At 42.2% G+C, this 26,813-nt stretch overlaps 1 protein-coding gene across 1 annotated transcript in view; it reads right to left on the bottom strand.

Annotated features, from left to right (window-relative positions):
• ZEB1 (zinc finger E-box binding homeobox 1) overlaps window positions 1–26,813 on the bottom strand; it is a 147,698-nt gene that overhangs the window by 46,499 nt on the left and 74,386 nt on the right. Inside the window, exon 2 of the mRNA XM_040434253.1 lies at window positions 516–710. Within this exon, the coding sequence (XP_040290187.1) occupies window positions 516–710 (195 nt within the window). The remainder of the gene's footprint in view (window positions 1–515; window positions 711–26,813) is intronic.

The following is a 26,813-nucleotide window of genomic DNA, read 5'->3' as shown; positions in this document are numbered from 1 at the left end:
CAGATCTGGATTCTACAGTTCACCACCCGATTCCTATTAACTATAATGTCTGGTGGTGATCAGGCCACTTTCCGGCATAATCGCCAGGTTTCGGCCAGATTAGGCATGCCACAGATGCGAATTAACCCTTATACATTTTCTTCAGTTTATCAGTTTTCATCATCCCATAAGCAAAAAAATAAAATAAAACAGTAGGACTACACAGACTTTTTATCACTTGAAGCATCTGCCACGACTTTGATGCAACTATGTGTCACCTTGTGTTCACTCTTTCATGTCATTTGGCGCACTCCGTAGCATAAACAAACTCCTACATTCTTTTAATTGTACTTTTCTGCAATATATTCCTACGAAATGTGGAGGTTGTGTGACAAAAATTGCCTAACCAATAGTACAGTCAAAGTCCCCAAAAAAAGAAAAATTTATATAAAACCGGTAAGTTAGTAAGAAATTTGTGCAAAACAGGTTGACATGCCATCAGCCAGAGTTTTCGATTGAGCAAGTAAAAAGAATACCTTCATCATCCCAGCAAGTTTGCTTCACACTTTCGCTGCCTTCTGCTAATACTGTTTGGTCGGTTGGCAAGTCGTCTTCTGGCACACTGCCCTCGCCATCTGCCGCATCTGTAACACTTTCCTCTTCCACTATGTGTAATTTGTCTTCATCGTCAGAATCTGAATTTGCGTCTAACACGTTGTTGTAATTGGTAACTGTGGCGGAGAAACAATAAAAGATTTCTTTTAGCGAATGTCTCTTACAACTGCGATGTGATAAAGTCATTATAATGAGATCATGGGGCACGCTAGTGAAAGCACCAACAATTAGCAACTCCCCCCCCCCCCCCCCCCCCCCCCACCATACTGGGAATTCTAAGCTTCTAGATCAACAAAAACCAACCAGTATGCCCTCATTCAATTTCAACAATATCAAAACAGACCAAGCAACTTCATCTTTTCCAACCCCTAACTTCTGTACTCATTTTGGGCCTTCATGCCAAATTTTATTTTTTTTTCCATATTTTGATCGGCGCATTTCAAGAGGTATAACTATTTTTTCATTAAAGTAAGTGTACGGGGCTTTAATGGCACATACGGTAATTATGGATTAACTTATTACCGTAACTCTTTTTCTGGGGAGGAATGTAAAAAAATAAACACATTATATATATATATATATATATATATATATATATATATATATATATATATAAATTTTAAGACATTCACTTTACAGCATAAAAAATATGGTAGCTTTACTCTTGGTTAGTACAATTACAGCGATACCAAATATATGTAGTTATTTTTAAGTTGTGCAAAAGTAGTAAAAATAAAACCACCTTTAAAAATATATATATATATATATATATATATATATATATATATATATATAAAAATGTTGTATTTTTTTTTAAAAGGTGGTTTTATTTATTCATAGGCATCAAAACTATGAATTAACACATGTGGAATTATATACATAACAAACAAGTGTGAAACAACTGAAGATATGTCATATTCTAGGTTCTTCAAAGTAGACACCTTTTGCTTTGATTACTGCTTTGCACACTCTTGGCATTCTCTTGATGAGCTTCAAGAGGTAGTCACCTGAAATGGTTTTCACTTCACAGGTGTGCCCTGTGAATTTGTATTATGGCAAGAAAAAGTAAAGAAAAACTAGTGGCCATCATTACTTTAAGAAATAAAGGTCAGTCAGTCAGCCGAAAAATTGCGAAAACTTTGAAAGTAAGGGCTATTTGACCATGAAGGAGAGTGATGGGGTGCTGCGCCAGATGACCTGGCCTCCACAGTCACCGGACCTGAACCCAATTGAGATGGTTTGGGGTGAGCTGGACCGCAGAGTGAAGGCAAAAGGGCCAACAAGTGCTAAGCATCTCTGGGAACTCCTTCAAGACTGTTGGAAGACCATTTTAGGGGACTACCTCTTGAAGCTCATCAAGAGAATGCCAAGAGTGTGCAAAGCAGTAATCAAAGCAAAAGGTGGCTACTTTGAAGAACCTAGAATATGACATATTTTCAGTTGTTTCACACTTGTTTGTTATGTATATAATTCCACATGTGTTAATTCATAGTTTTGATGCCTTCATAGTCATGAAAATAAAGAAAACTTTTTGAATGAGAAGGTGTGTCCAAACTTTTGGTCTGTACTAATATATATATATATATATATATATATATATATATATATATATATATATATATATACACACACACACTTTTTTATTTTATTATTATTATTTTTATTTTTTTGTCAATGCCTCCCAAGACCGATTTTTGCGAGACTTGTTGTTTTCTTGGATATAATTTAGGGGTACATAAGACATTTTTGTTTGCTTTTTTATCTTCTTGTGGGAGATAAGCAACAAACGGCATTATTTTTTTTTACATTTACTGTGTGTGTGTGTGTGTGTGTGTGTGTGTATATATAATTTATTTTTACTTTTATACTTTGACATGCCGTCTTTTGATCGCTCGCATAGTACAATGAACTACTTATGTAGTGCAGTGTACTATGCAGTCAGGCACGGCTTAATAGACATACACACAGGGCAGACATGGAGGCCTTCATTAGACCCCCCCCCCCAACTACCCCCCAAGATATCTGCACCCTGCAATCTCATTTGCAGCGGTGCCAATGGGTGAGAGAGGGAAGCAGCGGCCTAGAATAAGGCACCTCCATGACTGTAGTAATAACGGATATTGGCGGTCATTAAGGGGTTAACAAGTGGAGAAACAGTTATAATAAGCTACAGTAAATTGCATCTGGCAATGCAGTTTGGTACATCATGTTATTACAATTTTGGAGAAAGAAATTATTAGGGTTTGCCAGAAACGTAATATATTAGGTGGGGGAATAACTAATGGGTAACCTATGAACACCTAGAGCAGGAATGGCCAACCTGTGGCTCTCCAGCTGTTGCAAAACTACAACTCCCAGCATGCCTAGACTGCTTACAGCTTTCAGCCTACAGCAGGGCATGGTGGGAATTGTAGATTTGCAACAGCTGGAGAGCCGCAGGTTGGCCATCCCTGACCTAGAGTATTTAGCCAAATGTTAGCAGCTATGCCAGATGCAAAAATACATATATAAAAATGAAATATATATATATATATATATATATATATATATATATATTTTAAGGAGGACCTTTTACCATTCCTGACGTGTGTTGTAGTAATTAATTGTATACCACATGAAAGAATGATTCTGGAACATCTTTTCTTGTAACTGTATTGTGCTGTTCCCGTTATTCCCCCTAGAAATGTACAAATAAATCGTGTTGCCATTCCCCTTGTCATAGAGATGGTTTCAGCCCTGATTGGACAGTGTGAGTGTACATTGACATTGTCCAAGCTGGTAAAACCCAGATGTCAATTTATTCACCCGTTTCTTGTACGAATAAGAGAGGAATGAACAATGCAGACTTCTAAAACATGATGATCCAGAATTATTATACTCAGGAGAACGGACAGGACCTCTTTAAAATCTAACTTTTAAAAACTGGAGGGAACTACAAGAAAAGTTGCAAAACACAGTTATTTTACACACCACAAACTAAGGCTTAGTTCACACGAACGTGTGTGATCTGTGGCCGCATTGCGGCCCGCAAATCGCGGGCCGCAATACACGGCCACAGTTCCGTGTGAATTCCGCATCACGGATGCGGACCCATTCACTTCAATGGGTCCGCTAATCCGGAATCGCGGAACGGCCGCACGGAACGGGACCCCTCGGAAGCACTACGGAGTGCCTCCGTGGGGTTACGTCCCGTACTTCCGTTCCGCAAAAAGATAGAACAAGTCCTATCTTTTAGCGGAACGGCCGGATCGCGGACCCATTAAAGTGAATGGGTCCGCGATCCGATGCGGCTGACCTACGGCCGGCGATTGTGCATTACGGCCCGCTGCACAGGCACGGGTCACACACGTTCGTGTGAACCCGGCCTAAGAGGTGCAGGCAGAGCGAACTGAAGACTTCCCGATGGCCAGACCAACACCACAGTATTACAGATTAAAAAGCTCGCAACTTATAGGATATTGATTGGTTGTGATCAACGATTTTTTACATTATCCACAGGGGATTTAAAAAAAAATAAAAAATACGGTATATGCGATTTGCAGATTTTCTACAGGACCCACTATAAAAAAGCCTGTGTCTGTACGCTGTCCAATTATTTTTTGTGGGCCTATGGAAACGCATGTTGTTATGCTCAGATTGTTTATGTAATCTGTTTTGTACTTATGAAAAAAATAAGTATAAAATCCAAATAAAATAATAATTTACACAGAATTAAAGATATTAAAATTTACAATAAGAATGCAAAAAAATAAATAAATAAATATATGCTTTAGCATCTGGTTTTAATTAAAAAGTAAAAAATGCTGATGCACGGTTTTAGAAATGACCATAGTGATCGGCCACAGTCAGGATGCGTGGAATCTCTTGAATGCAACTTGTCTTAATAGTCTTTTAGTGATAATTATTCTGCTGCACTTTATGGACAAAGTAAAACTGCTTGCGTTGCTCTTAGATTAGTTCAAGGGTACGGAGCGGCTACTGTCACGGTCCTTAAATGTTGATATTATTCAGCACATTACTGTATTTTATGAGCGTCCAATCCCATTTACGCTTCCTGGAACTCGGGCTCGTTGTTGACCTCCTCACTTTCCAGAATGCTGGTCATTTCTTTTACTTTACGTTGCCAGTGTTACTATAATTTACATTGCAAAATGTGGTATTTTATACGCTCCTACTATTACATGAGGACAGCTGCATTACTGTAACTGAGCAGAACAAGTGAGTAATTGCCATTTCCAAAAGGATAGCCTGGGCTCCTACTTCTGTATTACAGGGCACTTTAAAGTCTTCCCTTTTCCCTGGAGCCTTACGGACACTGAAAATGATGCTTTAAAAGGGTATTCTGGGATTAGGCCTCATGAACACAACTGTAGTTTTGGGCCATGTCCAGTCCACAATTTTTGTAAAACACACTTTGACCCATTCTTTTCTATGGGTATGCAAAAAATGTGGTGAGCAGACAGAGGTCATCCATGTGCAGGCTGTTCAATGAATTTTAGAACATATGGACAAGAATAGCAATTACTGATCGGTGTGGGGAAAAACGGATATGGCCATTAGCATGAGGCCTTACTACACTGCCTGTCCCAAAAAAAAAGTTGACACCTGGATTTAACTAAGAAAATAGTTATGAGCCTCCTATTGGATAATTACTGCATGGGCGAGTATCTTTCAGCTGGCAATAGGTTATTTAACCCAACTGGTGCAATGAGTTGCTTCTCATTTCTTATACACCCATGTCGAAAGATACATCTCGTGGTCGTGGAAAAGATGTTAGTCTATTTGAGAAGGGTCAAATCATTGGCATGCATCAAGCAGAGAAAACATCTAAGGAGGTTGCAGAAACTACTAAAATTGGGTTAAAGTATAACTGTCATGCTTTTTTTTTTGGGAGTATTGGATTGTGGGGATTAATATCACCTTGGTGGCCCTATTTAAACTTTTCACTGTGTATTCAATTACCCCTTAATTCCACATTTTTTTCCCTGTACTGCCTACTTTTACCTGTGCTTAAAATAGGGTTGCTAGGCATGGTCCATCTATCTGTTGAAGGACGGAGGACGCTGCGTGCAAGGTCAGATTACTGACAGCCAGGGACTGTAAGTAAATGATTAAAGCCAGGTCCTCCCCAGCAGCTGATAACATTGCCTGGGCTGTGTGCACTTCTCCCTGTCCCTGCACTTGGCAGACGCTCCCTCATTCAGCAGAGCTGGAGAATGCAGAGTGGAAGCAGTGCACAACAGGGAAGGGAGATCTGCCATCTGCTCAGTGTATAAATGAAAGCAACATGTGGTAAGAGGACCCCTTTGTGCTGCAGGAGATTAACCCTTTAGGGGGAAGGGCTCTGGTTACTGACACTTTTGGGGGGCTATTGTTACTGGCTAGTGAGGGCAGGCGGGATTAGCCTCAGGGTGAGGGCAGTGGCGGCCATCTTAACTGAATAGTGAAATTGCAGTTTTATGCAGACTGGTTGCTAAGGGATGAATCTTATTAAATATGGGGTAAGTCAGTCTAATAGTAACTGATTCTGGAATATCATGTTATTAGTAACTACATATATGAAAATTGAAATTAGGGTCTAAATGTGACAGTTATCCTTTAAGAACGGTCCAACGCATTATTAAAAACTGGAAGGATAGTGGGGACCCATCGTATTAGAGGAAAAAATTTGGCTGGAAAAAAAATCCTGAATGATGGTGATCGGCGATCACTTAAACATTTTGTGAAATCAAATCGAAGAAAAACAAACAGTAGAACTCAGGGCTATGTTTAATAGTGAAAGTAAGAGCATTTCCACATGCACAATGCGAAGGGAACTCAAGGGATTGGGACTGAACAGCTGTGTAGCCGTAAGAAAACCACTAATCAATGAGGCAAACCAGAAAAAAAGGCTTCAATTTGCTAGGGAGCATAAAGATTGGACTCTGGAGCAATGGAAGAAGGTCATGTGGTCTGATGAGTCCAGATTTACCCTGTTCCAGAGTGATGGGCGCATCAGGCTAAGAAGAGAGGCAGATGAAGTGATGCACCCATCATGCCTAGTGCCTACTGTACAAGCCTGTGGGGGCAGTGTTATGATCTGGGGTTGCTGCAGTTGGTCAGGTCTAGGATCAGCAACAGTATGTGTTCCAAGAATTAGGTCAGCCGACTACCTGAACATACTGAATGACCAAGTTATTCCATCAATGGATTTTTTCTTCCCTGATGGCACGGGCATATTCCAAGATGACAATGCCAGGATTCATCTGGCTCAAATTGTGAAAGAGTGGTTCAGGGAGCATGAGACATCATTTTCACACATGGATTGGCCACCACAGAGTCCAGACCTTAACCCCATTGAGAATTTATTTTTTTCGGTGGCAACTTTTTTTTGGCAGATATGCTCATGTAGTAGTTTACCTTATGTACATCTTTCCCAATTTTTCAGTTTGGGCTCTACTGGCTCGTCACCATGTAAACCAATCCCTCTGTTTTTTTTTTTCATCAGGTAGCCTTCCTGTTCCCGTTTCCAACCAAACCCATGATGCACTTCTCCTTCCTCTACCACAGCTCCAGCACCGCCTAGCTAGTTTATAGCTCCTCACACCCAGCTAGTTACATAGACACCCCCTATCACTACCCCGATGCTGCTCTGACAAGTCCATGGACATTACTCCACAGGAAATAGCATGGACATGATCATGTGACCACATCCCTGGACGGAAGACAAGAGGCAAAAAAAATAAAAAAAATAAAAATATTACAAAATTACAGCTACCCTCAAATGATTATTTTAAAGTATGTTGATGCAAACTGGAAAACACCCTTTAAGGACATGTAAAGAGTTGGCAAATTTCCCACCGATTGCTGCTACCATCTAATATTTAGGGCAGGCTTGACATTAAAAAAACAAACAAAAAATAAAAAATAAGTGGTGGCAGGAAATCCCTCAGAAATAGTCATTCATCAGTGGGGTTGGATTCTTGGGTCACACTTACATTTAGGTCCTAGTTTGGGGTACACAACACCTTGTGTAAAGCCGGCCATACACTTAAGGGGTTGTGCAGCTAAGTACATATTGATGACCTAACCTCAGAATAGGTCATGAATATCTGATCGGCGGGGGTCCGACTCCCGGCACCCCCACCAGTCAGCTGTTTGTACAAGCACTACTTCCTCTTCAAGGTTACACTGCTCGTCGTCTTGAAAGTCTCGGCGTCGCCCTGTAAATACAAGTGTTTGTTCCAGTCACTAGAATGGGATGAGCACTTGTAATTACACTGTGCCACCGCTGCAAGGGAGACAACGTGCAGTGTAATCTTGGAGATAGCAGCGCTCGTAACATGCTGCATCAGTAATCTTCCTGATGACAAGTATACTTTAAAAGGGACATTCTGGTATCCACAAATTTGCAGCTCTCGACAACACTTAAGATCTACCCCCTTTATAGTTTTCATAATCATCGATCCTGCAAAAGATACAAATCCATCCTGGTTGTGATGATCATGATGAGGGTGCGCGATTCGTTGCAGTTCGGTTCTCAGAGCTGTGTTTTATACTGCTCAGCGATAGACATTTTTCATGAGAAAATATTTCCGACGGTTAGAAAATATTTTTGCATGTAACGTCACATGTAACCAATTAAAGAAATATAAATAAATGTATGCAATCTACTAAGAAACTTGTGGTGACTCACTGACTCCGGGTTTGATTGGCACGCAGATGTAGTAAACCTTGGCAGTGGAATGGATAATCCTAGGTATGTCTAGGCCTATCAACTTCCCAAACCCAGAGTAAATCTGATACTGGGATCACAGGTTCCACTGCCAGCCAGCCACTACAAGTTTATCTTTTAAACTGCTCATTAATTTTACTTTGCAGTATCGGGTAAACCCACAACCCAAAGCTGGCCGATGATGGAAGAAACAGATGTCTATACGGAGATTAGAAACAAGCTGGGGAAAATAAAGTGTCCATTTATTTTCGGAACTGTTTTGTAAGCAAGATGATGTCATAGCGTAATGATCTCTTACTATTACACAGTGTTAATGTCCTGCGCAACATATTGGTGTGAACCAATACAACCGCTACACAACAGCCTAACAGAAAAGAAATGCCCTGGCCAATCTTATGCCAAGTTCACAAATGGCAGCAGCATGCCCTAAAAATGGCATCGACAACCAGCTAAACTGTCTAAAAACATTATATATACAGAATCAAATTGAATGAAATCTAACCCTGCCCGCCATCCTTTCTCTGGAAGATGTCAAGAAGAAATACTGCTGCTCCTATGGACCCAAGATATTTTTCAGAGAATCCCTTGGATAATTTTAGATTCATGGCCAGCTTAACAAGGAAAAGCAGAAGAAGCCAAGATACCAAAGACAGAAGAAATAATTAGTGGTAGGGATGTAGGCCAAGTGCACAGCTGATAGTATACGCTGGGAGAGCTCATGGAGTAGACAATATAATTTTCATAGGACTCCATTCACCAGGCAGGGGTCAAAAAAGTCCTTTAGATCTCCATCAGGCTGGTATGAGTAGGCTTTGTTTTTTCTCCAACTGTATAAAAAAGCACTGACGACTGTCCTTTTCTGTACAGGGTCATTACAAGCTATTTCAACTTGGATCCATAGTTCACCCAAGGTGGTTGTTGGCTGCTGTGCACGGGAGATCAGTCGCTCCATCCAGTCCCAAATATTCTCAATGGGGAAGAGATGCAGCGATGGAGTTGGCCAGGGGTGCTGCTGGATACCCTAAAGAGCACGGTGTGTGGTGCAGGCAGTGTGTGGATGGGCGTTATCTTGTAGGAACAACACATCTAAACAAGTCAGAAAAGGCAGTAGACTGGTTCAACAACAATGTTCCCGCCAAAAATACCAGATGGGAATGGCCATGTTAGCCAATTGTGGTCCACACCATGATGCCTGGTCCTGTGCGCTTCTGCACTAAGCATGATGGCAGTAGGCACTCTCCAGCCCTCCTGTGAACTCTGATATGACCATCAATGGCAAACAATAAAGGTTCTAGTGATGGCCGCATGGCCCGAGTTTGTCAATCTCAGCTCCAGCGCATACATACAACCAACATTAGTCTAGAACGTGAAATGTACACAGAGCCCTAGATGTTACCCCAAATGGTAGTGGCCTCTGCAGTGATGGCTAACCTCCAGCACTCCAGCTGTGGTGAAACTACGACTCCCAGCATGCTCCATTCATTTCTGTTGCATTCTGAGGACAGCCAAGCAAGTGTGCATCTTGGGAGTTTTAGTTTTACCACAGCTAGAAAGCATTCATGCTAGTAATGAGCATTATTAAACTATCACTGACGTCTGATAGTTTAAGAAGAATTGTTCATCGTTCCCCTAACCTGCGTATCAGCGTTGCGTTGGGAACATGGCCACTGATGGAGGATCCCATTCTCTCCATTTATTTATACTGGAGATGGACAGGGGAACCAGTGCATGCGCAGTCCGTCTCCAGTATAAGGGAATGGAGACCACTGATGGATGGGATCCTCCATCAATGGCACAGGTCACTATTGGACATCAGTGCCGATAGTTTAAACACGCTCATTACTAGCTGCATGCACGTGATGTTCCCAGCACATGTGCAGCTATAAAGTAATATAAACTAGCCAGCCCCTTTAATGGCTTTAAAAGCAAGCAATACAGTATGGTGCGACCCTGCATACACAAGAGATGAAAATAGGTCATTCATACAATTCACAGTTGCAAAAAAAAAAAAAAAAAAAACATTTGCCTGCCTTGAATAAATAATAGTGCCAAAAGGAAAAATAGACATGTGAACCGCCAGAGGGATGCTAAGCCAATTATTTCACTTCTCCCTCCTCCGCTAGAGCCAGGTAAATGAATCATTTCGTCCTTTAAAGTATAATTTCAATGCTTCAAGTTTACGCATCAAAGAAACGGATTTAAACCCTTCACCGCAATGAAGAGCCGCAAGAGCAGACTTCTGTTCTCATGATCCATGCATGGTAAATACACACTCGGAGTGCAGGCCATTACATTTTCACCTTCTGACTATATTAGCTGTGATGCAGGAGAACGATGGAAAAAGCATCCACGCAAGAAAGTACAGGACCGAGGAAAATGGTCCTGGTGCATGCAGAATATTAATCTGCCTGGACTGGCTAATTAAAAGTCCTTGTAGGAGGACAGTAAACGTAAAGAGGTCCCAATTTCTCAAAGAGTCTTTCCTATTGGCGCTTTCAATGACAGATAATCAAATATTCTGATTTACTGCACCAAGATAGCAAATACAGAAGCCAACATTGTAAGATCAGAGAACCTCTAGAAAGATGGGCCAAAAAAAATGTCAATGGAAAAATACGCTACGACCACATTCATGGCTCTTCATAGTCTTTGCTCAGCATTTTAGTTATGGTCTCTTAAAATGGGCCATAGTTAGGCATTCCTCCCCCCACAAAAAATATTTAGTTCAATGCCCACCATGGCTCATTGGTGCCCAACTCTGCACTATGTGCCCTGCAAGCCCCTCCACTGCAGATCAGCTCCGTGCTGGTTACCAGTGTCAAACAAAATTATGGACTATCGGATTAAGGATTTACTGAATAAATTGGCCATTTTTACTCTTTGGAGGCCTAAAGCCTCAGCACTCCATGTTCGTTGAGTTGGACCATGGACTCCAAAGGAACCAGCTGCCGGCCAATAAATCCATGTATAAAAATTGCGATCACAAAATTTTATACGTGGAACAATCACAGGATTTTCCAAGTATAGCTACTTTAAAAAAAATTTAAAACAGCACAACTTGCATGTGGTCTATGTTGAGGTTTTTGAGGAGTAGCAGTGGTTCAGCTTTGTGGTACCTCATATTGCCATATGCAGGTTCGTAAGCTCCTGGGCCCTTATGTCTACGTTGGTGTGACCGCTACCTCTGCACACTGATAGCAATGTACCTGTCAAAGTAGAAACTAGCCATACACTAGATCAAGTTACTGCCTTCTGCTGCCTGGTATGACTTGAGCTTGAGCTATTAAAATCAGACTTTTGCTACCATCAAAAGAAGATTCTCTTTCAGATGACCAATACTAAATTTAAAAGATGTGGCTGTAATGCCAACTGGTTTACTGGAATAAAGACCACTAAAAGAGTGTAAAATATAGAGGCTAAGCATTTGAGCACTGGACCAGAGCCTTCATCAGGACAAACAGGAAAGACTACTACGGCCTGATGAAACACTGATCCATGTAGACTCAAATGCATATGGCAGCACTCAAAAAGAAGCTTTTAACATTTCCCACAAGGGTGCCCATACACTGTGTGGTCCAGGCGAGGGATTCGCATGTGGATTAATAATTGCCAGGCTGCACCTGTATTTGCTGTTGTTTCTATTAGCATATAGAGGTGCAATCAGGCAACTAGAGGTAATCTGCTCGCTAGGCACATGACATGAGCTAGCACCGCAACATGTACGGGCACCTTTACACCCAAATCCCGATGACCATGATGAAGTTTGGCACCTAAAAAGTGGCCACAAACTACAGCCTAGTGTAGAATTGCTGTACATTCCTATGAAAACCAAAAATGCCACAGAATAAACCATTAAACAGCTCTATTTATAGGGTTTCTCAGAGACTTTAACTAAAAATCCCTTTCAAGTAACCTTTGGGGAGAAGACTTTAGGCGCCACTTTTGTTGCTGTGCCTAAATCGGCATCCCCACCGGCAGGCTCCCCCTCTGACATTGTGATCTCTGCTCTTCTACATTATGCAGCTGAACAGGAAGAAAAAGGAGAACATCCGGTTACCATGTCAGAGGAACAGCCCACTGCCAGCCGGTGATCACGTGATCCTAGCCAGGATCGCAGAATCGGTTGCCAGAAGTACTGCTTAAAGTTTTTTCTCCACAGGTAAGGGAGGCTTTTTAGGTACAGGCCTGGACAACTCCTTTCAGCTGTAATAACTGGGATCCTCTACAGACACTGTTCAAGGGTTTGTTCTGCCCATCAGTAGCTGCGTTCCAAAATCTTCTAGAGACGTGCGTGGGGGGGGGGGGGGCTCATGCGGATGGTGGCGCCAGTGCAGAATGATAACGCCCAGGTTATGTTGTAGCCCATCTATGCTAACCTCCGCTCCATTCCCCACTGGAGGCCAGCTGTTTGGAACGTTGTCATAACTTCCCCCGGCTGGAGCATTACATCATAAAACAGCTTCCCAGATGCAGCCAGGGAAATTTAGCAGAGCCCCGTTTGTAATGGAATTAAAGAGTCTCTGTGGTAATCCTTTAACTCTTTAATACCAACTGCTCCGTTGGGTTACGCCTGCAAAACTCATGACCCTTTCTCCTAGTAAACAAACGTAAATTCAATACAGATGTGCAGCCATTGATTTCTTCAAAAACTTCCCAATGTATTCTCGCTGAAGGAACTGGCACTCGGTGGGCAAGTGATACCAATTAATGATTGCATGTAAACAATCATAGGATCCAACAACCCACAACTAATTGGGTTATATACATATCCTTAGATATCCGCACAGATAATTAACTGTACTAATGACCCGAGACGTGTGTTTACATGGTACAGCATATGGGTTGCCCGATAATGCAGAGATGGAGAATGCCTATAGGCAACCTGAACAGTTGTGAGAGCAGAGACCTGGCTCCGAGCAGACATCCCAACAGTAAGAGTCCCTCACTAATAACCACAGAGCGTAAACAAAATATGCTGGTTAGTTAAATTTACTATCAATTAGAACAGGCATTTTAGTACTGGCAGCTGTAGACCTTCCACCAGTGAAAAATGTTAGGAGTCCTTTCTTCATCTGGTTCCCCAGCAGAGGTCTCCAGTGATCTAATGTACTGGGACCATGAAGTCCTGAAAAGAGGTGGACACGTTTTGGAGTTTAAGGCCACTATCACGCAATGTTTGATCAGTGATTGGAAGCCAAAAACCAAGAGTGAAGACTCAGCAGAGATGAGGTATAATGGACAGATAGATTTGCACCTGTTTTGGCATAAAATCACTGATCAAAAACTGAGCAGCCTAGCATGGATGAGCAGCAATACCAGTAGTAGCCTATGGACAAATGTTGTGCTGTTTTGAGGGAGGAGGGGGGGGGGGGGGAATAAACAAACAGTCATATTGTACTAATCATTCAGTATTTTTAAGGCTACTTTCACACTAGCGTCGGGGCTCCACTTCTGAGCTCCGTTTGAAGGGTCTCACAAGCGGCCCCGAACGCATCCGTCCAGCCCCAATGCATTCTCAGTGGATGCGGATCCGCTCAGAATGCATCAGTTTGGCACCGTTTGTCCTCCGCTCCGCTCAGCAGGCGGACACCAGAACGCTGCTTGCAGCGTTTGGGTGTCCGCCTGGCCGTGCGGAGGCAAACGGATCCGTCCAGACTTACAATGTAAGTCAATGGGGACGGATCCGTTTGAAGTTGACACAATATGGCTCAATTTTCAAACGGATCCGTCCCCCTATGACTTTCAATGTAAAGTCTGGACGGATCCGTCTTCACAACTTTCAGACTTAGAATTTTTTCTAAACTATAATGCAGACGGATCCGTTCTGAACGGATCCAAACGTCTGCATTATAGGAGAGGATCCGTCTGTGCAGACACCAGACGGATCCTCTCTGAACGCTAGTGTGAAAGTAGCCTAAAAAGGAACACAAGACAGAAAATTGCACAAAAAAAAAAAAAAAAAAAAGTTACAAATAAAAGCACTCTCTCCCTTCATCTCCTCCTCCTTTACCTTTGTTCTATTTTGTCTAATTTAAGAAATGTACTATGTCCTCTCTCCTGCTCACTGTCCTATGTGAGGTTGTAAGACAACTGGCTGGAGCAGGAGAATCCCAGCTGTGCCCTGGCTGCAGCAAGTCAAACAGATTAAGCCCCACTCTCTTCCTCCAGCACAATCTCTCAGTCAGTCTCCAGCCAAAGATAGAAGAGATCAGAAGATTAACTTTGTAACTCTGCAGGATTTATGCACGACTGTTTGTCTTTGCATCATGCAGAAAGTGCTATGGACTGAGGCGGTGAGGGAGAGTATATTATTTCTGGTTTCCTTTCAACTAAGTTTTCATGTTACATTACTTCTCACACAAGTAATGCAAAGCTTGTCCACCTATCTTCAGGACAACAGGGTCTCAGAACAGAGGAGAACGGTGATTAGGAGACTTTCCTAAGGCTACTTTCACACTAGCGTTCGGGGCTCCGCTTGTGAGTTCCGTTTGAAGGCTCTCACAAGCGGCCCCGAACGGATCCGTCCAGCCCCAATGCATTCTGAGTGGAGGCGGATCCGCTGAGAATGCATCAGTCTGGCTCCGTTTGTCCTACGCTCCGCTCAGCAGGCGGACACCTGAACGCAGCTTGCAGCGTTCGGGTGTCCGCCTGGCTGTGCGGAGGCAAACAGATCCGTCCAGACTTACAATGCAAGTCAATGGGGACGGATCCGTTTGAAGTTGACACAGTATGGCTCAATTTTCAAACGGATCCGTCCCCCATTGACTTTCAATGTAAAGTCAAAACGGATCCGTTTGCATTATCATGAACAAAAAAAAAAAAAAAAAAAAAATTTTTTTATTTTTTTGTTTATGGTAATGCAAACGGATCCGTTCTGCAAACGGATCCGCATTATAGGTGCGGATCCGTCTGTGCAGATACCAGACGGATCCGCACCAAACGCAGGTGTGAAAGTAGCCTAATATGAGAAATTTACTGCAGACACTTTTTTGACCCGGTCGGATGCCCAGTCTACAAATATTTTACCAATAGGAGCATTAGTCTGAAACTACTGAATAAAGGGCTGGAAATATTCCAGGAGAAAAGGTCATCAAGGCACCCACAAAATATAAATTTCTATCGAGATTTTGGAGAGTCCTTATTGTCTGGCTACTGAAATAGTGGTCCATGAAGGGGTCTAACAAGTTTCCTTTGATTACAGCAGCAGTGTGCCACTTGTAGCCATCCAGCTGTTGCGAAACTACAACCCTCAACTTCCTTTCAAGCAGAGGTCTTCAATGCTTGTCCACCACTCATTGACGCCGTAACAACCCCGGACGAGAATGATCGTCCTAAGGCTCCATTCACATGTCCGTAGAATGGGTCCGCATCCGTTCCACAATTATGCGGAACCATTCATTCTCTATGGGGCAGGAATGGATACGGACAGCACACAGTGTGTTGTCCGCATCCGCATTTCCGGAGCGCGGCCCTGATCTTCTGGTCCGCAGCTCCGGAAAAAAATAGAGCATGTCCTATTCTTGTCCGCAATTGCGGACAAGAATAGGCATTTTTATGGGGGTGCCGGCCACGTTTATTGCGGATCCGCAATGCACTACGGATGTGAGAATGGACCCAGGGCCGGTACTTTGCGCCCCAGGACAAACATTCTTGTCCTGCGGTCCCTTCTGTTCCCCCATGTGCGGTGTTGCGATTAGCGGCAGGAATCCGGCTGTTACTGACAGCCGGATCCCGGCTGCATCCACCAGCATCGGTGATAACGCCGATACCGGTGGATTAACCCCTCATATGCCGCAGTCAGCACTGACCACGGCATATGGGAGGTTTGCACTCCCTCTCAGCCATCGGGTCCCCGCGCTGCGGTGTCAGGGACCTGATGGTTGTCATGGCAGCCCTAAGCAATTCCAAGGCCTTCGAGCCTGTAATGTACAGAGGCCTATGAGGCCCAGCCCCAGACTGGGTCTCATAGGCAAACTATCAGTGTATTACACAGTGAAATACACTGATAGTCAACGCAGTACAATACAAATGTATTGTGCTGCATTGAAACAGGGATCAGACCCTGTAATGTTGAAGTCCCATACCGGGACAAAAATAAATAAGTAAAAAATAAATAAAAATAAAAATGGAGAATTATAGAGTAATATAGAGCAACCAAAAATCATATGTGCCCTAAAATAATACCAACAAAACTGTAACCTTATCCCGTAGTTTCCAAAATGAGGTAATTTTTTTGGAGTTTCTCCTCTAGGGGTGCATCAGGGGGGCTTCAAATGTGACATGGCAACTTAAAATTATCCCAGTGAAATCTGCTTTCCCAAAACCACACTGCGTTCCTTTCCTTCTGTGCCCTGCCGTGTGCCCGTACAGCAGTTTACGACCACAGATTGAGTGTTTCTATAAACTACAGAATCAGGGTAATAAATATTGAGTTTTGTTTGGCTGCCTTGCTGCCAAAAAAGTGAAATTCTTAAGTTTCATCTTCATTTTCCTTTAATTCTTGTGGAACACCTAAAGGGTTAACAAAGTTTGTAAAATCAGTTTTGAATACCTTAAGGGGTGTAGTATTTAAAATGGGGCCATTTATGCATGGTTTCTATTATGTAAGCCTCACAAAGTGACTTCAGGCCTGAACTGGTCCTTAAAAAGTGGGTTTTGGAAATTTTCTGAAAAATTTCAAGATTTGCTTCTTAACTTCTAAGCCTTTTAACGTCCCAAAAAAAAAAAAAAAGAAAATGTAATTTACAAAATGATCCAAACATGAAGTAGACATATGGGAAATATAAAGTAAAGTAATAACTATTTTAGGTATCACTATCTGTTTTAAAAGCAGAGAAATTAACCTTTGCGCTCCTGAAAACTCATGGGCGCTTTCCTTTGGTTTTTGTACCAATATAGGCATGTTTGCCTAGTTTCACTTTGTGATCTCGTTAACTTCTGTTGTTTCTTCCAGAATCAATGTGATCCCGAATCTGCTGTGTCCGTCTCGCCGTCTGAAATCCGCCGTTCTCTCCAGTTTAACGCTAAGTACTCACTTGTCCCCACAAACCCACAATGGTACTACACCTAATGTCTATAAATGTAAAGGGGCTAAATTCCCCCTACAAGCGCTCTGCACTGTGGAATGATGCGAATAAGACTAAGTGTGATATAGTGCTAGCTCAAGAAACTCATTTGCTGACCAAAGATGTTGGTAAGTGTTCAAATAGGCACTACCCGCATCTTTATTTTGCATCAGCAGAAGCTAAAAAAGCTGGGGTTCTTATAGGAGTTAGGCGTTCGGTCCAATTTAAAGCACATCAAACTATTATTGATCAGGCGGGACGATATATTATTCTCCTTTGCTCTATCAATCATGCTGAATACACCATAGCTAATGTCTATGTACCTAATTCTCACCAAATTTCTTTCCTTACGAGGTTCTTTAAGAAGTTGCTGAATTTTGCCAGGGGTTCCATCATTCTAGGAGGGGATTTTAACCTGCCCATTGATCCTTTGATGGATTGTTCCAAGAAAACGGGGGGTCATCGGCCTGCGTTGGGTAAGCTTCTCAAAACTACTCCCCTACATGATATATGGAGGTACCAACATGCGACAGAAAGGGATTATACCTTTATGTCCCAGGTTCATATCTCCCAATCTAGAATCGACTATTTCCTTATTTCCAAAGACCTTCTTCATAAAACCTCTCACACAGCAATAGGTAATATCACATGGTCCGATCACGCTCCAATCCACCTACACATCTCAGATAATTATCCTAATCCTAACCCACCGCTTTGGCGCCTTAACTCATTTTTGCTGAGGGATGAGAATCGGCACCAAATATTCTCTAAAGCTTTGGACGAATATTTTGTTCTTAATGACACGCCAGATATTAGTGTCTCCACATTATGGTGCGCCCATAAAAGTTTCATGAGAGGCCTTTTCATTCAGACTGCGTCCAAGCTTAAAAAGCAAAGAGATAAACGGATGCAAGATATTTTAGCTCAAATAGTGGAGGCAGAAATGCGATTTAAGGAGACACCTACAGATACACTATCAGCCCAAATCACAGACTTGCGCTTTCAATTACGCTCTCTCTTGCTTTGCAAATTTGAAAAGGCCCTAACCAGGTCAAAGGCAAAATGGTATCACTTAGGAGATAGAGCCGGAGCTATGCTAGCCCGCAGGCTGAAAAAAAGGGAAGTAGCCTCCCGTATAGACTCAATGAAGCAAAATAATGGAAAGATGACTACACACCCGATTGATATTGCGGATGCGTTTGCGGATTACTATAGTTCCCTTTATAATTTGAAAAATGACGATGGCACCCCACAACCTACCTCACATACCATACAGAATTTCTTAAAATCAGTATCTCTCCCAAGTATTGCCTCCCAAGATTTGGAATTACTCAATGCCCCCTTTTCAGAACGAGAAGTAGATATAGCTATTAAATCATTAAAACTGCACAAAGCTCCAGGCCCAGATGGCTTTTCGGGGGACTATTATAAATCCTTTAAAGTAAACCTGTTACCATACATTACGCGGCTTTTTAATACATTTCTGCTTCCGGGTGCTATACCCAAAGAGATGTTGTGTGCTATTATCACAACAATCCCTAAACCAGGGAAACCTCATGATACTCCAGCAAATTTCCGACCCATATCTTTATTAAATAATGACTTAAAATTATTCTCTAAACTACTGGCCCTAAGGTTACAGCCCCTTCTTCCTAAATTAGTGTCCACTGACCAAGTTGGTTTCATCCCTGGCCGCCAATGTAGGGATGGAACTCGTAGAGTAATTGATCTGCTCCAAATAGCGGATTCCTCCAGTGCACCCACAATATTTATATCGCTTGACGCTGAAAAAGCTTTCGATAGGGTGCACTGGGGGTTTCTGAAGGAGGTGTTAAATCATTTTGGGTTCCGGGGACCTATTCTATCGGCTATCTTAAATCTATATTCTCTGCCATCAGCTCGAGTTTTAGCATCTGGCTTTTATTCCAAAAGCTTTGATATAACGAACGGTACCAGACAAGGCTGCCCGTTGTCACCGTTGGTTTTTGCGCTAGTGATGGAGCCCCTGGCAGAAAGAATCCGCTTGGACCCAGGTATTTTAGGTATACATGTGGGTAATACATCACACAAAATAGGATTATACGCAGATGATGTCCTGTTATCACTTATGAACCCAGAGATATCTCTCCCAAACGTTATGGAAGTCTTAAATGAATATGCTCAAGCCTCCTTCTATAAACTTAATGTTACAAAATCGCATATTCTCCCATTTGCGATCCAAGAACCTCTCAAAAGGGAAATTCTGGCGAGGGCTCCATTTCAGTGGGCAGAGGATGGCATAGTTTACCTGGGCATACTATTAACACCTCGTATACAAAATTTGGTGAGAAGCAATCTCGACTCCCTGAGAAAAGAATTACTAACAGACTATGCCGAGTATTCTAAACTGTTTATGTCATGGCTGGCCAGAATTAATGCGGTCAAAATGATGATTCTTCCTAAGATCCTCTATAAACTTAGATGTATTCCTCTTATCATTCCACAAAAAATATTAAAAATATTGCAGTCGGACCTTATAAAATTTATATGGGGTAACAAAGCACCTAGGGTGGACCGTCGAGCCCTATACCCAAAACTGAGAGAAGGGGGCCTTGGAGTCCCAGACCTCATTCGTTATTATAAGGCGAACCTCATTGAGCAGACTAAAGAGTGGTGGGCGCCTTCCTCGCTACAGAGATGGCATGAATTAGAATCCACCTACACAAAACTGGGTTCTCTCCCAGGCTTTCTTGCCGCCCTTTCCCTAGAAGCGCCTAAATCTACACCCCCTCTCTTGACTATGCAAGCGGCAGTTTGGACCTGGTCCAATTATATAGAGAAAGGGTTGCTTTTCACACCTAAGAGATCTGAGATCCCACTGGTTGCGCTTACATATGGGGTCCCTGATCTCTCCTTAGATAAATGGGAGAAGGCAGGTATCACACGTCTGGATCAGTTGTATGAAGGTGATACTATGAAAACATTTGAGACCTTACATCAGAATTATGGTATACCTAACACTTGTTTTTATCAGTACCTACAAGTTAGGCATATGCTGCACAGAACGAGACTTCCCACTATTTCAATGAATGAAACGACCCCTTTTGGTAAATACTTTACTGGTACGACAGGTCAGGGGAAAGGCCTTGCTACTGCATATCATGCACTTGACCCTACTTTAGAAACAAAGCTTAACTTTATGGTGAAATGGGAAGAAGAATTTGAAAGCTCTTGGTCGGTCGGGGAGTGGAGGGATGCTTTCCACTGGACGATAGCTACTGCCAAATGTATTAATCACATTGAACAAAATAGGAAAATACAACTTAGATGGTACTTGACGCCGGCCCGCATAGCACACATGGATCCTGAATATAGTTCAAACTGCTGGAGGAATTGTGGGGAAAAGGGAAGCTTATCACATATGTGGTGGTCATGCCCTATTATTCTCCCTTTTTGGAGGAAGATTTTTGACCTTATCTCGACAGTGGCGGGCTTCCAGATCCCCCTCGACCCTCCATTAGCTGTGTTATCCATCGGAATAGGAGATTTACCTCACTCCCATAGACCGGTTATGATGGGCATTCTCTCAGCTGCAAGGAAGCTTATTGCAACCTCATGGAAGCTGCCCATTACTCCTCAGGTGCCTGATGTGATCTCACTAGTTAACCAGTATATGCAACATGAATATATATATGCAGATTCTTACTCTGAACGCTTAAGGGCTCACAAAAGATGGGAATTGTGGAGCTCATGCCCGTTTGCAGTTAAGATTCACTCTGTAGCTCTGTAGGGACTGATACTGTGGTATACATACATAGCGGGAGAGAGCGGTGGATGGAGGACGGTGGATGGATTACGGTATAGGGTAAGCATATATAGCGGTACACTAAAGTATAGAATAAAATATATCTTAGAAATGGATCACAAGTTCTGGATTCAATCTATTAGTCTTGTTCTTGAATTGACTATGTTACAATTTGTTGTATATGTCATCAATATGCTTAACATATATTAAGTGATAGTTGCTGGATTATACAAGTGACATTTATTAGCTGGTATTCTTTTGTTGGCTTAAATATGTAACATCACAATATAAATGTCAAAGTTGTACTTGCAAATCTTAACATTGTTCTGGCTTATGCAAATGACATATTTACTGTTTGATTTTCTTATGTTGAAAAATCAATAAAAATTGAAAGTTTAAAAAAAAAAAAGCAGAGAAATTGTGAATTTTTCCAAATTCTTTGTAAATTTGGTATTATTTATAAATAAAAATTAAATATTTTGACTCAAACTTACCACGGTCATGAAGTACAATACGTGACAAGAGAAGCTCAGAATTGCCTGGATAAGTAAAAGCGTTTTAAAATTAATCACCACAAAGTGACACGTCAGATTTGCAAAAAAATGGCCCGGTCCTTAAGGGGCTAAAGGGATTGTTTGAGATTAGAACATGGCTGCATTGTGCTAAAAACAGCGCCACTCTTAACCATGGACTGTAACTGGTATTGCAGTATGACAATGGTCACTTGAATTTCAAAACTTGCGCATCCTTCTCGAGAACAAAACGGTCCCAAGTACAATAGATCAGGCGAGAACCGCAGGCTGAAAAGGCACTAGTCTACAACACTTTTGCCGGTCCCTGGCTGAATACATTATTAAAGAAAAAGGAACAACTATACATTTTAATTTTTTTTACATTTATAGAAATTGCCATTTAAAAAAATTAGCAAGATTATTAGTGTTTTTAGATAAAAATGTGAAACAGAGAGAAGAGTCCCTAAATAACCAAATTAACTTGCAGAGAATACAACGTAACGAAAGAAAGTGAGCAAAAAGTAAAACAAAACCACAAGAGCGGAACGAGGAAACAGAAGAGTTAAGTGGCCAGAACAGACTAATGTTACTACATATAGCTCAAACCAATTAGGTAAGCAGTGAAGTGAAGAGGGAACAGGCAGGTTAGGGCTGGGGAGGTATTTATACCAGTCCGGAAACCACTGGCTATAAAAGGTAAGAAGCCAGCAATCTTGACACACTTGGGAGGCCTGCTGATTAACAAAGCTACAGGCCACACAGGAACCAGCCAGAGGAAAAAGAAAGGTGAAGATAAATTTCCTGGACACTATACAGCACCTACTATGAGGAATCACAGTCAAGGTTTACAACCTGGCGCCCGGCCAGCATGTGCTTCACAGACGCAAAAGGCAATGCAGGATCTGGAGTTTACCATTCTCCTCCAGCAAGGGTGTCAACCACTAAAAGGAAAGCTTTCATATCATACTTCGGCCTCATGAACACAACCGTGTGTGGCGACCATGCCTGTGCTGCAGACCCCAAAATTGTCAGTGGGTCCGCATCGGTGATAGTGCGCACGTGGCCAGTGCCAATATATTGCGGGTGGGCCGTAGTGCGTACACAGACCTGCTACGGTCATGTGCATGAAGCCTTATCGGCACATATCCATCCGGGGTTATAATATTTAAGCCAATGCGATAAAGCGGACCTGAAAAGTCAAACAATTTTTTTATTTTTTTTTGTGAAACGGGGGGAAAAAAAAAGTCCCAGCCCTTGATGTACATAAATCTCAAACACTGATGGCGTACCGTGGGACCCGTTCCCATCTCCAGAACGGGGGACGCCGAAAGTGAAGAGATCACCGAGCATGCTCTGTATTTAATGATATAGCAGCTACAAAAATGGGCAAGCAAGTGCGCTTGGCTATTTTCGGAAGTCTCATAGTGGTGAATGGAGAGCACACTGCACATGCACCGCTATGGGACTGCTGGAAATAGCCGAACCAGCTCTCAATTAATTTATACAATTCCCCCCTCCCCCCATTTTTAACATGAATGTAGTGCATAATTGAAATGTTTTAGGGCTCTTTTACACACGCAATTTTTCCGTCCGGATGTGATGCATTACAGCATCTTCTATACTGTGTGTCTTTCGCAAATGTATAAGGCTTGTGTGTAAAACGGAAGGAGTCACTAATGGTTCAGTCTTATTTTACACAATCCATATGGCTCATGTGAAAGAGACATATATATATATATATATATATATATATATATATATGTTTTTTTATATGCTTCATAAAGACTGCAAGGAGCAGTTGAAACGTTGCACTTTTTACATTGGAGTGCTGCCTCTTTTTTGGAGAACTACTACCATTGATGACTACTTTGCCTGTGGTCGGAGGAATTTGCACCAGGATTCACCATATAGTGCTGCTGTTTTTCTTTGTTGGAGAGATATATATATATATATATATATATATATATAGCAAACAGGAAATAGTAGCAGCACACCACTATATGCACTAAGATTGAGTAAACAGGTGAATATGTGAACAGGGTCAAATACATGACGCCACAAAGTATAATAGTATATAGTCACTGCAAAGGCAGTGGAGAAGTTCTTAGCGCATATTATTGATCAAAAATATGTCGGGCCCACCTACCAGACGGCAAGGTAGCTTCTCATCAGGTGGGGACCTACTCTAACATGGAGGGTCCAGCTCCATTGTTTCTCTGATTAAAAGCACCAAGGGGTGGGGGATGGGCGAGGAGTGCAAAGTTCCACAGAGGATGCCCAGTCCTCTATATTATATATAAACCAAGCAATAGAACAGCACCTCCTAAGTTACTCAATCTTAGTGCATATAGTGGTGTGCTGCTACTATTTCCTGTTTGCTGTATTATTGCCAGGTAGCTTGCACCTGCGTTTTAACTTAGGAGGTGCTGTTCTATTGCTTGGTATATATATATATATATATATATATATATACTTTTTTTAATGTAAAATCTCAGCTTACGGAGCAGAGTAAGCGGAGTGGTGAGCACTTTGGCCTTGCAGAGATTGGGTCCTGGGTTGGGATCCCACCCAGTATTGGCATAATTTTTTGTAGAAAAGCTACAGCAAAGTGGAAGAAAATGTAAAAAAAAATAAAAATTCATTCCCTTTCTGTGGAAAATTTCCGTAACCAATTCCGGAAATAATTTGACCTGTGGCACGGCATGTCAATTTATGTTGCGGGTTCTCACAGCCGATTGAATGCTTTGAAATGCAGAGGGTGAAATGAGCAGCAAACCCGCATGCAAGGATATAAAATTTTGTTTTGCACGGATCATTAATGCATGGAAATAAAAACCAACCACCACCACAAAATGGCCATCAGCGGCCTGTTTTTGGATCGGGTAGGCCATGTAGGATGAGCACTTTCAATGACTTTTCAGCACTTCTAATTTCTCTTTTGCATAGAGCAGGAAAGGGTCTGACCCCTGATGTGCCGACACTGGGGAGGTGTAAGGACAGGAAGGGCCTCTCACTAACTAGAGGTGTTGGCGAGACATCACAAAATTTTATGACGACCTGAATCAAATTTACGATTGTTTAGAGGAAGCTGCAAATACGATTGTGAATGGTTTTTCGATTCTCCGATTCAAAAACTAGACCCATGACTGACCAACAGACAAGAAACGATCCACCATGTCAGAGGTCCATTAATCCTCCTGAGGAGTTGTAAAGCTACCAGCCAAAAGTACTAAGAGGTGGCCAGCTGGTGTCTACCCAATGCCTAACGTAAATGGTTTGTGCTAAAATGTAAAAAGGTTTAGGCCCCCTGCACACAACCTTTTTTTTCCCTGTTTACTGGCCGTTTTTTGCGTTCCGTATACAGAACCATTTCAATGGTTTCGCAAAAAAAACGGAATGTACTCTGTATGCATTCTGTTTCCGTATTTCCGTTTCATTTAAAGATAGAAAATGTCCTGTTATTGCCCGCAAATCACGTTCCGTGGCTCCATTCAAGTCAATGGGTCCGCAAAAAAACCGAACTCATACGAAAATACATCCGTATGTCTTCCGTTTCGTTTTTTTTGCAGAACCATCTATTGAAAATGTTATGCCCAGCCCAATTTTATCTATGTAATTACTGTATACTGTATATGCCATATGGAAAAACGGAACAGAAACGGAAACAAAAAACGGAACGGATCCGTGAAAAATGGACCGCAAAACACTGAAAAAGCCATACGGTCGTGTGCAATAGGCCTTATTCCGCTTGTGAAACATTATAATAGGAATAACTATTACATTGGTGGGGGCCCTACCACTGATCATGCACCCCTTCAAGGCCCCCCCACCCACTAAAATGAATGGAGTGGCACGTCAGGCATGCAAACTGATGCTCCATTCGATATGGGAGTTCTGGAAATAGCTGAGGGATGTACCCCACTGTCTCCAGAACTCCAGTAGAGATCAATGGAGAATAAGTGAAAATACCCGACATGCTCCTCTGTTCATTTCTGGGGACCCCAAGGGGTACAGGGTCTCTGTTCTCATAATCAGTGGGGGTCCCAGTGGCAGGACCCTCACTGGTTTAATGGTTATCCCCTATCCACAGGTCTCAGAATCTGAATACCCCCCCCCCCCCCCCCTACACTCTTAAATGTATCCCCTATAAGCATCTGTTCAGTGGGGGCCTGAATGCTGGGACCAATACCCACAATAATAATGGGGTTACTGTGGTTCCCTGTATAAATGAAGAAGCGGTCAGGCATACTGGAGATAGCAGGGTATAGAGCTTGGCTATCTTCAGAATGGAGAAGAACTTGCATGCTGGAACAGGAACTCCATTCATACGGGTGGACACCAGACCCACATTCTCATGATCGATGGGGATCCCAGCATTTGCATCTCCCACCGATCAGACCCTTATCCCCCTATCCAAAACTTGGCAGAAACCAAAAATTCTAGGGCTTAATGTACAGAAGTGTATGAAGGATCTTCTTTTGAAGATCAGCTGTGGGCTTTGTTCAGGTACATACATTAATCCATACAGTCTGCTCTGTGGACTATGCGCAGTACAGTTTATTTGGAGATGACCATCCAAAACTACAATGAAAAATGTTCTCCTGCAGGGGTGGTCTTCATAAAGAAAAGGGTCCTCACATTGCGCTTATGATATGCAGCACATTGTTGGGTTCTTTGATTTACTGTATTCGAATTAGTGGGTACTTGGCGTAGAAACATTGGTCTCGTGGTCCTATGAAGACGTTTTACTACATCCAGAGCGGCTTCCTCGTTGGTTCTGATCTAGCACGGAGGGTGGTAATCATGACGAAAGTATAGGACCCCTTTAAAGCCGCATGATGGTGGAATGACATGAAATGACTAATAAAACTGTGCATTCAGAAGCAGAATTTTTAAATCTTCTCAATTCAAATCGCTAATGGTAATAGCCAGCGCAGACAGATGCAGTAAATGTTAACTTGACATACATGTTAAATATGCTGTTGCAGCAAACTAACAAGTAACACAACGCAAGTCATTGAAAAGGTCAAGTTAAAGTTTGCTGTGTATACAACAGATTAAGAGTCGGGTTAAACTTTGCTACATCTGTATGTCTATGTAACATTAGGAAATTGATGGCCCTGACATGGCTGCCAGGCTGTCCG

This window comes from Bufo bufo, chromosome 5 (assembly GCF_905171765.1).
Source record: "Bufo bufo chromosome 5, aBufBuf1.1, whole genome shotgun sequence".
Lineage (NCBI taxonomy): Eukaryota > Metazoa > Chordata > Amphibia > Anura > Bufonidae > Bufo > Bufo bufo.
Note: the sequence above shows the minus strand (reverse complement) of the source record. Positions and strands in the feature narration are given on the sequence as shown.